Source organism: Eucyclogobius newberryi, unplaced genomic scaffold, assembly GCF_026437365.1.
Source record: "Eucyclogobius newberryi isolate DKJ021-1_F unplaced genomic scaffold, fEucNew1.0.hap1 SCAF_1, whole genome shotgun sequence".
Classification (NCBI taxonomy): domain Eukaryota; kingdom Metazoa; phylum Chordata; class Actinopteri; order Gobiiformes; family Gobiidae; genus Eucyclogobius; species Eucyclogobius newberryi.
Genome location: NW_027315723.1, coordinates 45,161,146 through 45,176,975, shown reverse-complemented (window position 1 = coordinate 45,176,975; position 15,830 = coordinate 45,161,146). Strand labels below are relative to the sequence as shown.

Here is a 15,830-nt window from a genome sequence, read left to right as displayed (position 1 = left end):
ATGAGAGAGGGAAAAACATTCAACAAATTGTCTGAGCTGGAATTGAATGCTGCACATGGCATATGTTCTATCCACTCAGCCACCGAGCCCCACTCATGGACTGACAGAATAAAAATGAACGGATAACAGCAGGTAAAGTACATATGACAGGTTACACTACACATTACACTAAAACATAATGATTATATTTAAGATTTAGATTTTTAACATGTTTTCCTATTGATAATTTTAGTGAAGTTTATAATTGTACTTCCTGCTTTGACATGAGCAGCAGATGTGACATACTATGCAGATGTATTTCCATAACTCTTACCTTGCAACTACCGGTATAAACAAGGGCCAAACTCAACATAATTTAAAAAAAAAGTTAGGATTTGAAAAATATTTTTTGAAAAACATGCATTTTGCAAAATAATTGTTTAAACTGTCAGAAAATTGTATCGCTTGTGTGTAAACTGTAGGACGCCCTGAATGTTCTGCATTTCAATGCAGGGCGAGACTAGTGTTCCATGTTCAAAAGCCCTGATTTTAACATTAATCCTAACCCTATTGTGAAGTAATATATTGTCAAAAATAAACGTTTGCCAGGAAATGCGAAAACATTTGAACACTAAGCTTAACCCTGGAATGAAAAGCCAAACTTTTATGATGCCCCTTCAACTGTTTCTACATTGTCGATGGAATGTCGCTTAGTGATGACAAAAGCAGAGGGATACTGTTTTAGAACTCAGCATTACTTCCTGCAATTTTCAAGTTTTATTATTATCATTATTTTAAATCTTCACAATCTGCCACTTGACTGATGTAAAACTATGATAAATATTTATTACAGGTTCTAGCCCTACTTTCCAGAACTGAGCATTGACTATCTATTATTAATAAAAGTGAAAACTAAGATTGATGAGAGCGAGGTGCCAGCCGGACAGTGACAGATTGTGGCTTCACAAGTTCATGCCATTTTCGACATGTTTATCTATCACTGAATGAGGTTTGGCGCGCTGAAGCATCTTGTCGCCGTGGCCTCAGTGACACTCCCGAGATAAACTGTTGCCGTGCCGATAGAGCGATACAGCTGACAGACACAAAGAGCAAGCGAGGAGCAGAGCAACATTATCATGCCTTCATCCTCTCTTCACAAGCCGATCCCAATGTGCCTGTTGCTATGGAAACCTCCCTCCTTTCTCCATTGCTCTATCTCCTCCTCCCGCTCTCTTTCGCCACCTCTCTCTTTCTCCCCTCTCTCCCTCCCAAGCTCTCTTTTTCTGTCTTTTTCACTTTCTTCCCCCTCTCTCTGCCGTTCTCTCTTTTGCCCTTTCTTCTCCCTCCCTCTCCCTTTCTCCCTTTTTGTTCTTTCTACTCCCTCCCTCGCTTTTCTTTTCTCTAGTTTTGCTCTTTCGTCTCCCTCCCTGGCTATTCTTTTCGCTCTTTTGTGTATTCCTCTTCTTCCTCACTCTCCCTTTCTCTCTTTTGCTCCTTCTTCTCCCTCCCTTGCACTCGCTTTCTCTCTTTTGTTGTTTCTTCTCTCTCCCTTGCTCTTTTTCTCTTTCTTCCCATTCGCTCTCCCTTTTTCTTTTTGCTCTTTCTTCTCCTTCCTCACTCTCATTCTTTCTTTTGTTTTTGGCTCTTTCTCCTCCCTTTCTCACTCTCTCTCCCTTTGTTTCTTTTGCTCTTTCTCTTCCCTACTTTCTCCTCCTCTCCATCAGTCTTTTCTCTTTGTCTTTTTCCTTCTCCCCCTCCCATCCCTCATTCCCTTTCTCTCCATCTCTCAATCCGTCTCTCTCTTTCTATCTAAATAAATCAGTGCTATTTATAGAACGACTTCGCTAACCCACAAGTCCAGGGAAAAACAAATCCATGCACGGATCAAAACAAGATACAGTGTAAGAATTATAAGCATTTTGGCCCGTATTCTAAACAGATACAGTATACGAAGACATCCGCGAGTCGTGCACCGGGCCGAGGAGAGCTGCTGCGACTCCATCTGTGAGCCGACTCCACCTGTGCCAGGCTTATTTACATCTCACAGCTTGGTCACAGTCAAATCAATTCCACGCAGGGCCGTAATGACGGGAAAGCGGGTTAGGGACGAGTATGGGGCCCCACATCAAAAAAGGGATCTTTGTTCAATTTAGAAATAACAATCCAATGAAAATATATTGTTTAATTGTATATATCTACTCAGGTAGTGGACTCTTACTATCCATGGGTTTCAGAGTGATGTAAAATTAGCACAGTTACTATAGTGATTAATAATTAAAAACGATTAAGTACTACATGCAGTGAGAATTCCCATGTTAACTGCTGTGAATTGATTTTTGCAAAAGGCAAAGCAACAGTTAAATCAGGGTACTTAATGTCTTTGACATATGAGTGTCATTATGGCCCCTGAGTGGAACTGACATTGCATTTGTGAATTGCTCTTGATATCAAGAAGCATTAGCACTACTACTTACTCAAAGTTATATTTTGATTCACATGTTTGACAAATACTGACAGAAGGCATTATTAGGCTCGCTCCACCCACTGCTCCAAACTTACTTTTAATTCTTCAAAATATTTAGGCTCATGCATGGTCATATATGTAGGGTTTAATTTTTCAACAATAAAAACATGTTTCGGTAACTGAATATCTGCAGCTTGCTACAGTAGCAGTGTGTGTCTGTCAAAACATGGTACAAAAGGGATTCACTCTGTACAAGTTAAGCCCAAGATTTACTTAAAACAGTTAAAATAAAACAATGAAACTTGAAATGGAGTGGGACAAAGAAAAACTTATTTTAACCCATCCCAGCACCAGAAAACACATTTAAAGTCAAAAACGGCTTCCTTTTCCAACAATGCTCTTCAATAATTACATGGCTTGTACATAATGCATGCTCACTTACAGAATGTGTATAATCTAGAAATTATTTTATTTCACTCATCAAACGAGATTGGATTGTAAAGAGATTGGAAGTGTTTGAAATAGACAGAGAAATCTAGGCAAAACAATATTTTTTGTAGTTTCAATCCTTTGATTTAGACTTAAGATTACATTTTTTAAAGATCTTTCATTACAGTGGAGAACAGAGGGGTAAAATGTTTCCCCAAAATTGTTCAGAAACTACAGCTATATATCTGAGAGATTCTGCTTGCCATTTAAATGGATAGGTTGTGAGTCACCAGAATGAGAACATTTTGTTTTGTAGATTCAATTGTAGAATCCAATGTTTGAATAACATAAGTAAGGAAATATCTGGTTTGGTCAAATATAATAGAATATCATCTGCATAGCATGCAATTTCATGTTCCAGATCATCAATTGTAACATCATGAATTGTTTCTGATTGTCTAATACGCTGGGCCAATGGTTATAAGTATAAAGAAAGAGAAGGAGGGACCAAGCACATTCCTGCCTCACCCATATTTCCAGAGTGAGTGGGTCTGTCAGGTGGCCATTGATTTTAATTCTTGATATTGGACACGCGTAAAGAGCCCAAATGTTTTTTATAATTAAGTCATCTATTTGAAATTTGTTCAGCACTTTAAATAAATATGGCCAGCTAACAGAGTCCAAACTGAAGGTTACAGCTTTGTTTTGCTGTTTTTGTACATAATTCATTATGTGTAACGATCCTCGTATGTTATCTGATCATTAGGAATTAGATTTGGGAGTTTTGTTCCATTCTTTTGGACATAATGGAAGTGTATCTCTCTCTCTCTCTCTCTCTCTCTCTCTCTCTCTCTCTCTCTCTCTCTCTATATATATCGATAGTCCACATTCAGGATAGAAATGAGGCACAATTGAGTCGGCCCAGTTAAAAGTTGTTAAGAGCGGAGGAGTAAATTGTTGTTTTTTTTGAGCTTTTTATCACTGTCAAATGAACTTGTCACTTCTTGTTTTCACCATGTTTAGGGAAACGTTTTTGTAGACAGATTCAAATGACTATTGTATTTGGTCTTGTTTGGTTACAATTACAGTATTCTACTTCAGTCTCGTATTCAATTTATTGTTATTCCCGCAAACCCAATCTTCCACATTTAACAGGTGAGTCCATGTAACTAGACACAAAACATGTAGCCAAAAAGATGCCTCCAACTATGTGCCAAACCAATAAATCAAATGTATAAAGCATGTATGTATGAAATTACCATCTTCAGTTTGGTGACAATATCATCACTGTGACAACCAATAATTGTTCTGGCAATACAAACCAAGCAGCAGTAGCTCAGTGGCAGAGAGTTCGTCTTCTGATCTGAATGTTATAAAGGACATAAGGACATAAAGATCCTTAGTAAAGCCAACTGATCCACTGACCCACGGGTTGGCGATGTGTTTGCAGCTTCCTCAGGTGAATACCGCTGTTGTTTCCTGGGGCAAAACACTTAACCCACCTTCAAAAGTCACCAAGAGAACTGCTGGAAAGGCTATTATAGGGAAGCTGGGCAGTAGTAAGTGACACACAGCTAGGTGTTAGACTGTGTAGCCTAAAAGTAAGGTGTGGCTGTGGAAAGACAGAGGAGACGTGTTAATCTTGACACAGCTTGTTTAATTCTCACAGTCATTAAACAAAATGATAAAAGGACAATAAATCAATAAAGAAACAAACACATACATATTTGGTAATAGAATAATAGCAATATTGACTCAACATAACAGACCATATACAAACTATACTTTGTAAATAAAAATACATACACATCTGCATAAAATATAGCATTTTTCAACCTGTCGTTGTTGTGTTCTGTTGAATTCCTTACATGAAATTTGCTCATCGCTGACAGATTTCACATGGTACGTCTTGAGTAAGAAACACTTTCTTACCCTTGTACTGGAGGTCTCCTTTAACCTTTAACTGGCCAAGGCGGAGTGCTTGCTCCGTAGTAATGGCAATGACCGCGACTATTTTGTTGTCTCTGGTCCCGGATACAATTCCAAGATCATGGTCTTGAAAAAGCCTTCAGTTTTGTCCCCCTCCTCACCCGCCGGGATTCCCATGAGTCTTTAGATTGTTTCTGAGAAACTCCAAAATATTGTTCTTTATAGCCTTATTCTCTGCCCGCTCGGCCCTTCTGCAACTCATCTGTATTGTCTGAAATACGTTGTTCCGCCTCAGCCGTCTTCTTCGGCTTCAGGATCGCCACACCGACCTCTATTTTGTCAAAGCAGGTACCACTCTCAGCCCTCACCTCAGCCCTCAATGATGTCATGTCACAATTCACGTAACATGAGGGCCAGCGGCGGTTATAAATGTCCCATCCGTCAGGGTTCTTCTCTCTATGGCGTTAGCCAGGTGAGACTTATTAGCTTGAGAGAGTCAGCTTCAATTATTCAGCTCCTGAAGCATTACCTTCCTTTTTTTTCCCTCTGTTTACTCATCTCTCACAGCATTTTGCTCCTCATTTTTGGGTTATTGGGATGAATTTGAGATTTTTAAAGCAAATGTTGGCAGAGAAGCTGTTCTGGGAATGGTGCAGCCGTTCACACCCGCACCATTCCCAGAACTCCAATATTTGTTTTTCAGATGCCATTGCCATTAACACGTTGAAATTATTCTTGCTTGCTTGGTTTCTCAGGACATTTTCAAGAAATAGGTGTCCAAGCTCATTATATATCTTCTCCCACACACAGGGCCGGCCCAAGCCTTCAGGGGGCCCTAAGCGAAAACATTTTTGGGGGCCCCTCACCACGTCATCAGAATCAGTTTTATTGCCATTGTCAGTAAACAATTCACATATGGGAACTTTCTTCAACGCAAACAAAGCGCACCAAAACTCCAGGGCATCCGTTTGCCAGTTAGTTTATTCTCAACACCTCACAAGCTCAAATATTGATAACTTAAATCCCACAATGCAACTTGGTATTCCGCTGACATCACCTCTACTCCCTGTACAAATAACACACGTCCCAGATATGTTTTTGGGTGTATTTGTGGGCGTTAAGGGTCGACAGCCACATTAGCACATTAGCAGTTTAAACTAATGAACAGGGGGGTCTGGGGGCACTTCCCCAGAGATTTTCAGACCTTTTTTGGGTCTTCTGCTGCACTTTAATGTGGTCCAGCCACTAAAGTAAGAGTAAAATGTTGAGGTTGTAATGCTATAAAATGATGATGTGATGAAACTGTGCCAGGAGAAAATGATTAAAGCCAGTTATTAATACAATAGTGTACTTAATTACTCAATACAATATTGGCTATGAAAATAATTATGGTCAAATTGATTCATTTTAACTGAAAATGTAAAAGTAATAGTTATCCTTAATAATTTATCTTTTACAGCTCCCAACTGTTCCTTCTTGCCAAAGTGACAAAACAAGTTATATTAAATTAAACAAATGGCATAAAACTACACAGTGCAAACATGTTATTCCCAGAGAATGAACAGAACTAGAAGTGAAGGTCCAAACCTAGCTATAGTGAAGCGACTGCATTTCTGCAACTTTGCCACTTTTATATAAAAATATATAGTATTATTCTAAAACAGATGTAATTTTAATATGTCTGGTTATTTTTCACTAACAATTTATTATAATTTATAACAAATAGTCTAATGATGCTTTTTAAATACATTGAAATGTTTTATTGCTCTATTAAAAGTGAATTACAATATAAATGTTTGTTCTGATCAGAACATCACACACTGGACTCCTGCATGAAACAATGCTGCGATGTGATTGGCTGATGGACCTGACGTGCATAAACCTTTACGTTCCTCTCATTCCACGTTAAGAAGTAAAACAGACATCACGAGTCACGATTGATCTCACACATGGTGATGTGAGAGAGAGGGACGCAAACTCAAACCCGCTCATCTCTAACTGAGGCTGCACAGGGGCCCGGGACAGGGGCCCGGGACAGGGGCCCGGGACAGGGGCCCGGGACAGGGGCCGCACACTGTTCACTCCAAAGTCTCACGTCAGAGGTTCTGGACGAGAGGGCGCTCGTCCGGACCGGATCTCCGCCTCTTAGTGACCCGGGGCACAGACGCCCCTCACCGGCCTCACCTGCAGCCAACACTACGGGGCTGGTGTAAATGTTAAACTTATTATCTTTCATTCAGACATATTGTGCGCGGGGCAGAGCTCTCGTCTCCTCCAGCCTGAGCGAACTAACGTGACAGAATCGTGTTGTTTCAAACAGCAGCATTAACCGTCTCTTTGTAAGAGAAGTTCAATACCTGGAAAGTGTTGTTGAGTTTGCAGTTTCTTTACATCGTCAAGAAGTTTCTTCTTTCGTTTTTCAGCACCGGGAGATATATTCCTCTGGACATGAGGACCACGCAGGGACCACGTTCTGTTGTGTTTATGTTTTGTTCTCGAGCTCCTCGCGCACAATGACGTTGACCAATCAGCGCAGGTTTGGTGTCTTGGTTGCCAGATTGTCATTACAAATAAATGCGGTTTGTGTGTTATATGTTCCCGCTGTGTGCGCTGCAGCGCCAGCAGCGCTACTACACTAGTGGAGCACGCTGCGCTTGCACTTCGCATAAGACGGGTTGCCAGATTGGGGGCCATATTAACGCCTCGGGGCCCTACGCGGCTGCTTAGTTCGCTTATAGGCTGGGCCGGCCCTGCCCACACAGAAATGGTGAATCTACCCAGGTGAACCCATACAGACGGATAAAAAAACCCCGGATAAAACTCAGCTGGCGCTCTGGCTCGTCTGGTGATAAGGTCTGTTAGAATATAGACATCTATGCAGCCAGTGACTATCAGGACACAATGGAAGTCTAAAAACCCTCACTGCTGCCCGGTTCAGAATCCTTCTGAGGCTGTTACTACTTGCTGATAGGATCCTAGAGTCAAGGATAGATACAAGCACTATATGCACAAGAAAATATTTTTTTTTTTACATGTTTCTGAAGATCCCTTTGAGATATGATGAATTCCTCCATTCAGGTTTGGAAATAGGGGCCCCTGAGAGCATTTACTTCAGGCACGCGCAACCATGGAAATCAGTTTATATAAAATACTGGCTAAGTATCTCCCCTGCAGCTCCCTTGTCAGAAAATAGACACAAAAGCTTTTTTTTCCCCTCTCACATGTTTTCTTACTTTCTTTATCATAATAAGACAGTATAATTACATACAAACACATTTCACATAAAAAAGAACCAGGGTTTCTCTGGAGAGTTGTGTTTGGGTCGATGTCTGCAATTGTTGCAAAGCTCTTTTTCCGCCCAGACAGCAGGAGACAACAACGGACGTTTGAAACACCCAAAAAATACATATTCACAGGGACTTACAAGGACGTTCAATAAGGTGAAAATGTTACTTACGGTAGTTCAGCTTTAATATGTTTGTTTCTTTGCTCAAAAAATAAACAACTTAATGCAGATATGAAGCAGTTTATGAGCTCCTAGAACACACTTATGTACACAATCACACAATAGTACTGCTTCTGTGCACTCTGTGAGTTCCATCCATTCTGTGTGCAGTAAGTATGGGAATACATTAGCATAGACAAAGACAGGGGCCTCTGAGGGCATTCATATGAGAGGTCCCCATGCAGAAAGGGGCCCCATTGGCTGCAGTGTCCAATACAGAAGAATGCAGAAGTTGAGCAGTAATTCAATAGATTTGAAAAAGTATGGGATGCTGATACGTTTGCTGATGACACAGCTATGATGAATCTGCTACAGGAACTGTTTTTAAATGCATTCATCTTCTGGGGTGATGAAGAATCTCCTTTGAAATACAGCAAAGACAAAGGAGATGACAAGTGATGTCAGATGTGAGTCAGACTGTTCAACCGTGTTAAAGAGAGTAATCCACACTGTTTCTGAGCAAGTATTTGGATGTGGTCCTTCTAGATCACAAGCTAAAGTGGGACATATGGGATACACAGCCCGCATCATCAAAAAGGGTCATCCTTTCATACATGCTTTTTCTGAAAAAAAAAGGTAATTTTATGCTACCAGATGTAGAATTCTGTTAGAAAAATATATCCTGGTATTTTATAACACCATGTCAAAGTACTCAAAGTACTGCATGGGGAAAAGGCACAAAAATAGAGATGACACAAAATGAAACAACAATCAAGGACCCATATTAAGTGTAAAATGAAAAGAAAATGATCTTCGGAAAATGAACTTTGATGTCTTGTGCCATTATTGTCTATTTTTTTCTCACGCTGTGTCATGTTCAATAACAAAATAAAATACATATAAAAACCACCGTCTCTTTATGGGGGACAAAACAATGTTGAAAGTTTTCTACTGTGATTTTTGAGTGTTTTGACTCTCTGTGTTCTGAGCTGGTGCAGGAACAACTGAAGCTCAAAAGAACTCAAACAGTAAAATAGGTCAAACCTTCCAGCAAAACACAGGACATAAGTCTGAACAGGACAAGGCAGTTATTGATCTCGGCTAAAGACAAAGCTCAGAAACTATGAACAGACCCAAACCTCCACTTTTCAGTGAGTCAGAGCTGCTTCCCTCAGGTCGGAGGCCTTTACTAAGAACAGGACAAGGCAGTTATTTGTACCTCAGGGATTCAGGAAACATCATTTGATTTAAATTTAAATTTAAAATTTTTTACTCTCCTTGAACTGACACCTTAACGTGGTGGAGGGGTTTGAGTGCCCGAATGATCCCGGGAGCTATGTTGTCGGGGGCTTCATGCCCCTGGTAGGGTCTCCCAAGGCAAACAGGTCCTAGGTGACGGGTCAGATAAAGATCGATTCAGAAGCCCCTATGATGACAACACAAACAAGGCAGTTTACGTCGCCCGGATCGGCGTCACCGGGGCCCCATCCTGGAGCCAGGCCTGGGATGGGTGCTCCATGGCGAGCGCCTGGTGGCCGGGTCTTACCCCACGGGGCCCGGCCGGGCACAGCCCGAAAGAGCAACGTGGGGCCGCCCTCCCGTGGGCCCACCACCCACAGGAGGATCCATTAGGGGCCGGTGCAGAGAGATCTGGGCGGCAGTCGACGGCAGGGGCCTCGGCGACCAGATCTCCAGACGCAGAGACTAACTCTGGGGACATGGAATGTCACCTCGCTGGGGGGGAAAGAGCCTGAGCTTGTGCGGGAGGTTGAGCGATACCGACTAGATATAGTCGGCCTCACCTCCACGCACAGTTTGGGCTCTGGAACCCATCTCCTCGGGTGGGGGACAGGTCTCTCACTGTTGTGGCGGCCTACGGGCCGAACAGCAGTGCAGAGTACCCGGCCTTCTTGGAGTCCTTGGGAGGGGTACTGGACAGTGCACCGACCGGGGACTCCGTTGTTCTACTGGGGGACTTCAACGCCCACGTGGACAATGACAGTGACACCTGGAGAGGGGTGATCGGGAAGAACGGCTTCCCCGATCCGAACCCGAGCGGTGTTCAGTTATTGGACTTCTGTGCTAGCCACGGATTGTCCATAACGAACACCATGTTCAAGCACAAGGGTGTCCATCAGTGCACATGGCACCAGGACACCCTAGGCCGGAGGTCAATGATCGACTTTGTTGTTGTGTCATCAGACCTCCGGCCGCGTGTCTTGGACACTCGGGTGAAGAGAGGGGCAGAGTTGTCAACCGATCACCACCTGGTGGTGAGTTGGATCCGCTTGCGGAGGAGGAAGCCGGACAGACTTGGCAGACCCAAGCGCATTGTGAGGGTCTGTTGGGAACGTCTAGTGGAGCCCTCTGTCAGTAGGGTATTCAACTCGCACCTCCGGGAGTGCTTCTCCCATGTCCCGGGGGAGGTTGGGGACATTGAGTCCGAGTGGACCATGTTCTCCGCCTCCATTGTTGATGCGGCTGCTTGGAGCTGTGGTCGCAAGGTCGTGGCGGCAACCCCCGAACCCGGTGGTGGACACCGGAAGTAAGGGATGCCGTCAGACTGAAGAAGGAGGCCTATCAGGCCACTCTGGCTTGTAGGTCTCCGGAGGTCATCGACGGGTATCGGCAGGCCAAGCGAGCCGCGGCTCGTGCTGTCGCAGAGGCAAAAAGGAGTTCGGGGAGGCCATGGAGGAGGACTATCGGTCGGCACCAAAGAAATTCTGGCAAACCGTCCGGCGCCTCAGGAGGGGGAAGCAGTGTCTCACCAACACCGTTTACGGTGCGGGTGGAGGCCTGCTGACCTCGACTGGGGATGTCGTCGGACGGTGGAAGGAATACTTTGAGGATCTCCTTAATCCCTCAGTCACGTCTTCCGAAGAGGAAGTAGAGACCGGGGACTCGGAGGCTGGCTCATCCATCACCCAAGCTGAAGTCACTGAGGTTGTTCGCAAACTCCTCGGTGGCAGGGCTCCGGATGAGATCCGGATGAGATCCGCCCTGAGTACCTAAAGTATCTGGATGTTGTAGGACTGTCTTGGTTGACACGTCTCTGCAACATCGCGTGGCGTTCGGGGGCTGGACTGGCAGACCGGGGTGGTGGTCCCTCTGTTCAAGAAGAAGGACCGGAGGGTGTGTTCCAACTACAGAGGGATCACACTCCTCAGCCTCCCGGGTAAGGTCTATTCCAAGGTACTGGAGAGGAGAATCCGACCGATAGTCGAACCTCGGATTCAGGAGGAGCAGAGTGGTTTTCGTCCCGGTCGTGGAACACTGGACCAGCTCTATACCCTCCATCGGGTGCTCGAGGGTTCATGGGAGTTTGCCCAACCAGTCCACATGTGCTTTGTGGATCTGGAGAAGGCTTTCGATCGTGTCCCTCGGGGTGTCCTTTGGGGGGTGCTCCGGGAGTACGGGGTCCGGGGCCCTTTGCTCAGGGCTGTCCGGTCCCTGTATGACCGGAGCAGGAGCTGTGTTCGCATTGCCGGCTGTAAGTCAGACCTGTTCCCAGTGCATGTTGGACTCCGCCAGGGCTGCCCTTTGTCACCGGTTCTGTTCATAATTTTTATGGACAGAATTTCTAGGCGCAGTCAGGGGTCGGAGGGTGTCCGGTTTGGGGACCACAGGATCTCATCTCTGCTGTTTGCAGACGATGTTGTCCTGATGGCTCCATCAAACCCGGACCTGCAACATGCACTGGGACGGTTTGCAGCCGAGTGTGAAGCGGCTGGGATGAGAATCAGCACCTCCAAATCCGAGGCCATGGTTCTCGACCGGAAAAAGGTGGCTTGCCCTCTCCAGGTGGGTGGGGTGTCCTTGCCCCAAGTGGAGGAGTTCAAGTATCTCGGGGTCTTGTTAACGAGTGAGGGAAGGATGGAGCGTGAGATCGACAGGCGGATCGGTGCAGCGGCTGCAGTGATGCAGTCGCTGCATCGGACCGTTGTGGTGAAGAGGGAGCTGAGCCGAAAGGCAAAGCTCTCTATTTACCGGTCGGTCTACGTTCTACCCTCACCTATGGTCATGAGCTTTGGGTAGTGACCGAAAGAACAAGATCGCGGATACAAGCGGTCGAAATGAGTTTCCTCCGCTGTGTGGCTGGGCGCTCCCTTAGAGATAAGGTGAGGAGCTCGGCCACACGGGGGGAGCTCGGAGTAGAGCCGCTGCTCCTCCACGTCGAGAGGAGCCAGCTGAGGTGGCTCGGGCATCTGTTCTGGATGCCTCCTGGGCGCCTCCCTCGGGAGGTGTTTCAGGCATGTCCCACCGGGAAGAGGCCCCGGGGAAGACCCAGGACACGCTGGAGAGACTATGTCTCTCGGCTGGCCTGGGAACGCCTCGGGATCCCCCCGGAGGAGTTAGAGGAAGTGTCTGGGGAGAAGGAGGTCTGGGAGTCCCTGCTCAGACTGCTGCCCCCGCGACCCGGCCCCGGATAAAGCACCAGAAGATGGATGGATGGATGGATCATTTGATTTAATGGTAACAATTTTAGACTTGGACTAACTTGTTAAATGTTTTCTTGTCCTTATGAGGCGAATAAATTCTACTGCTATTAGTACAAGTTCTAGGGAAAAAAGTAGAATTAAGTGTGGAACAGATCAGTGCAAAAATATATATGCACCCGACAGGAGGAGCACACTATTTCAGATTGAATCTTTGGGCCTATATTTATTGCTGTATTGGAGAGTTCATGTTCACACTAGAATTTGATCATTTCAAAGAAGGTTTAAGATTGTGGGAATGGTCCAGCAGCTCCATTGTTTCTCTATTCTATCATTGCCTATTCTTAAATTAAATGTATTTCTTGATGTGTTACTAATCTAAGAATCCAGATTTTAAAACATAACATGAGCTCTCTGGATGGAGTCTGCATGTCCTTCCCGTGTAACCGTGGGTTCTCTCCCTCACTGGTTTCCTTCCACAGTCCAAACACATGCCTGTGGTAAATTGGCAACTGTAAACTGCCCCTAGTGATTAAAAGTGAGAGTGAATAGTAGTTGTCTGTGTGTCTCCCTGCGACGAGCTGGCCCCTGTTTAGGGTGTACCCCGCCGAAGGCCCAAAGTCACTGGATACACTCCAGTCACCCATGACCCCGACATAGAAAATGAAAAATACATTAATAAATTGGATGAATATATTTCAAAATTATATAATTGATATATTCTACATACTGTATGTTTTATTCAATAGATCCTGCATTTCTGAGAGACCATGCATAATTCCTTTGAAATATGCTAATAATATAATTATATTTTTTATTATTTTCTGGCCTTACGGTTTTATATAGGACAGGTGCTGTGTGAAATGAGGAGATATAGAAAATAAACATTCAGGCCAGGACACCGAGATGGAAGCCAGCACACCCATAACACCTTAAGGTAAGGCAAGTTTATTTGTAAAGCACAATTTGTACACAAGTCAATTCAAAGTGCTTCACACAACAGAAGAAAAAAAAATCACAAAACAGTTAAAGACATAAAAGAGAAGAGTGCAAAGAAAATCATTTCAGTCATATGCACAGCTAAACAAAACAGTTTTAGCTTAGAATTGAACATTGCCAGAGTAGAGGCCTGTTTCACATCTTCAGGAAGATTTTAGCTGCATAAAACTGAAACGTAGATTCCTCATGTTTAGTCCTGACTCTGGGCACCAGCAGGAGGCCGGTCCCTGAGGTCCTCAGAGTATGAGATGGTTCAGATGGCACTAACATGTTCGAGATGTGCAAGGCCATGGAGAGACTTGTACACAAGCAGAGCTGCTTTAAAGTCTCTTCTCTGAGCCACAGGGGCCAGTGCAGAGACCTGAGAACAGGACTAATGTGATGGTACTTCCTGGTTCTGGTCAGGACCCGAGCAGCAGCGTTCTGGATGTACTGCAGCTGTTTTACAGCTCGTTTGGAGAGGCCAGTGAGCAGGCCGTTACAGTAGTCTAATCTACTGGAGACAAATGCTTGGATAAGGCTCTGCAAATCTGGTTTAGACACTATACTTTTGATTTTGGCAATGTTTTTTAGATGGTAAAAAGCTGCTGATGTTATTGGTTTGACGTGGCTGTTAAAGTTCAAGTCTGAGTCCATTAAACCACTGCACCTTCAGTGAAAACATGCAACTCATTTCCAGCGTTTGAAGTAGTCATACTCTGTCTTGAACCTGTCTTATTTGAATGACACCTCAGTTATTTATGCTATGTATTATTGCGAGTCGAATTAAGATGTGCTCTTCAAACAAGTTGCCGGATAAATATTAGTGATTTGGTTCTCATGTTAGGCCTGCAACATTAGCTAAAAAATCAACATGTATCCAGTGATGGGCGGATTGATACTAAATATCAATACTGACAGCGGTATTGAAAAGTATAAATAATTTTGCAAAAATAATAATAATTCAAAAAATAATATTAATCATTTAACAACACATAAAAAACAAACACAGTGAAAGAAAAAAACGAGACCAGAGAGAGAACAGGCATACATAAAACCAGTAGATATTCAGCAAATAATAAAGAAAAAGAAGAGACACAAAACCCAAAGAAAACGTACCCATTTATTCCAAAGTCTGTCAAATTTATGAATTTTCAAATTAAATCCAGATGTTTTTTTTTTTTTTTTTTCATTTTACCAATGCACATATCTATTTTTAAATCCTCTCAAGTTGGGGTAAAGCAAAAATGATGTTGTAAACAGTTAAGATAAGATAAGAGGCAACAGTTCTATTTTCTCCTTTTCTAATTCTGAAACTCATGGAAAGTGGCAATATAATTCCAATGTAGTTTCTTCGATTTATTCCCAAACTGCAACTTTGTTTGAACATTTGCTATATATATCTCCATGTCACTGACCCATGTTGTGAGACAGATGAAACAGAAACAGAGGGGGAAAAGGGAAAGCGCTGAGGCCCCGCCCCTATCCGTGGGGTTACCATGGCGAACGGCGTGACGTCACAATGGAAGGACCCGCGGCGTATAAAAAGCATGGGTTTGCCACTGCGCCTCGGTGTGTGAGGAAGAACTCCAAAACATAAAAATCATAACAACACCAAAAAATAAAACATATATAAAAATACCGGAGGGTTACAGCCGGGAGAGTGAATTTATATTTTCATATTTTTTTCCACATTATAAATTTTTAAAGGTGGATTTTCGATTTCTGTGTTTACTTGAACTGGGCAGAATCAGTCCACATCCTAGCAGCAGCAGCAGCAGCAGCAGCAGCCATGGGAAGAGGAGTAAGTACAATTTCAATATTTATTCCAGTCTCTTTTTGCTGGAACGCGCCGCTAAACCTGCCGCGCGTCCCAGAAACGCTCAATTCCGTGCGTAAAAATCTGACAAGTGGTTCGCCAAAACGACGCTCACGCGCAGCTCCAAGCTTCACGACAAGAAACAAACAAAATCCAACTATCTAAAAGCTTTAACATCGCAACCGTCCACGTATTTCACTCATTTAAACATGTCAAATTGCACGTTCAACGATTTTTTGTTTACCCCCTTTACCAAGTCTTGTGGAGTTCCCGAAAAGATGGAAGTGTGCGCCGCGTCGGGATCAGATCCGTGTCCAGTTACGTAACGGGATGTTCTCTGTGCACAAAGTT

The 15,830-nt window shown here is 43.9% G+C and overlaps 1 protein-coding gene across 1 annotated transcript in view; it reads left to right on the top strand.

Annotated features, from left to right (window-relative positions):
- Window positions 1-15,204: 15,204 nt before the first annotated feature.
- LOC140361407 (sodium/potassium-transporting ATPase subunit alpha-1) overlaps window positions 15,205-15,830 on the top strand; it is a 48,036-nt gene continuing 47,410 nt past the window's right edge. Inside the window, exon 1 of the mRNA XM_072447122.1 lies at window positions 15,205-15,464. Coding sequence (XP_072303223.1) covers window positions 15,453-15,464 — 12 coding nt within the window. The 5' untranslated portion in view covers window positions 15,205-15,452. The remainder of the gene's footprint in view (window positions 15,465-15,830) is intronic.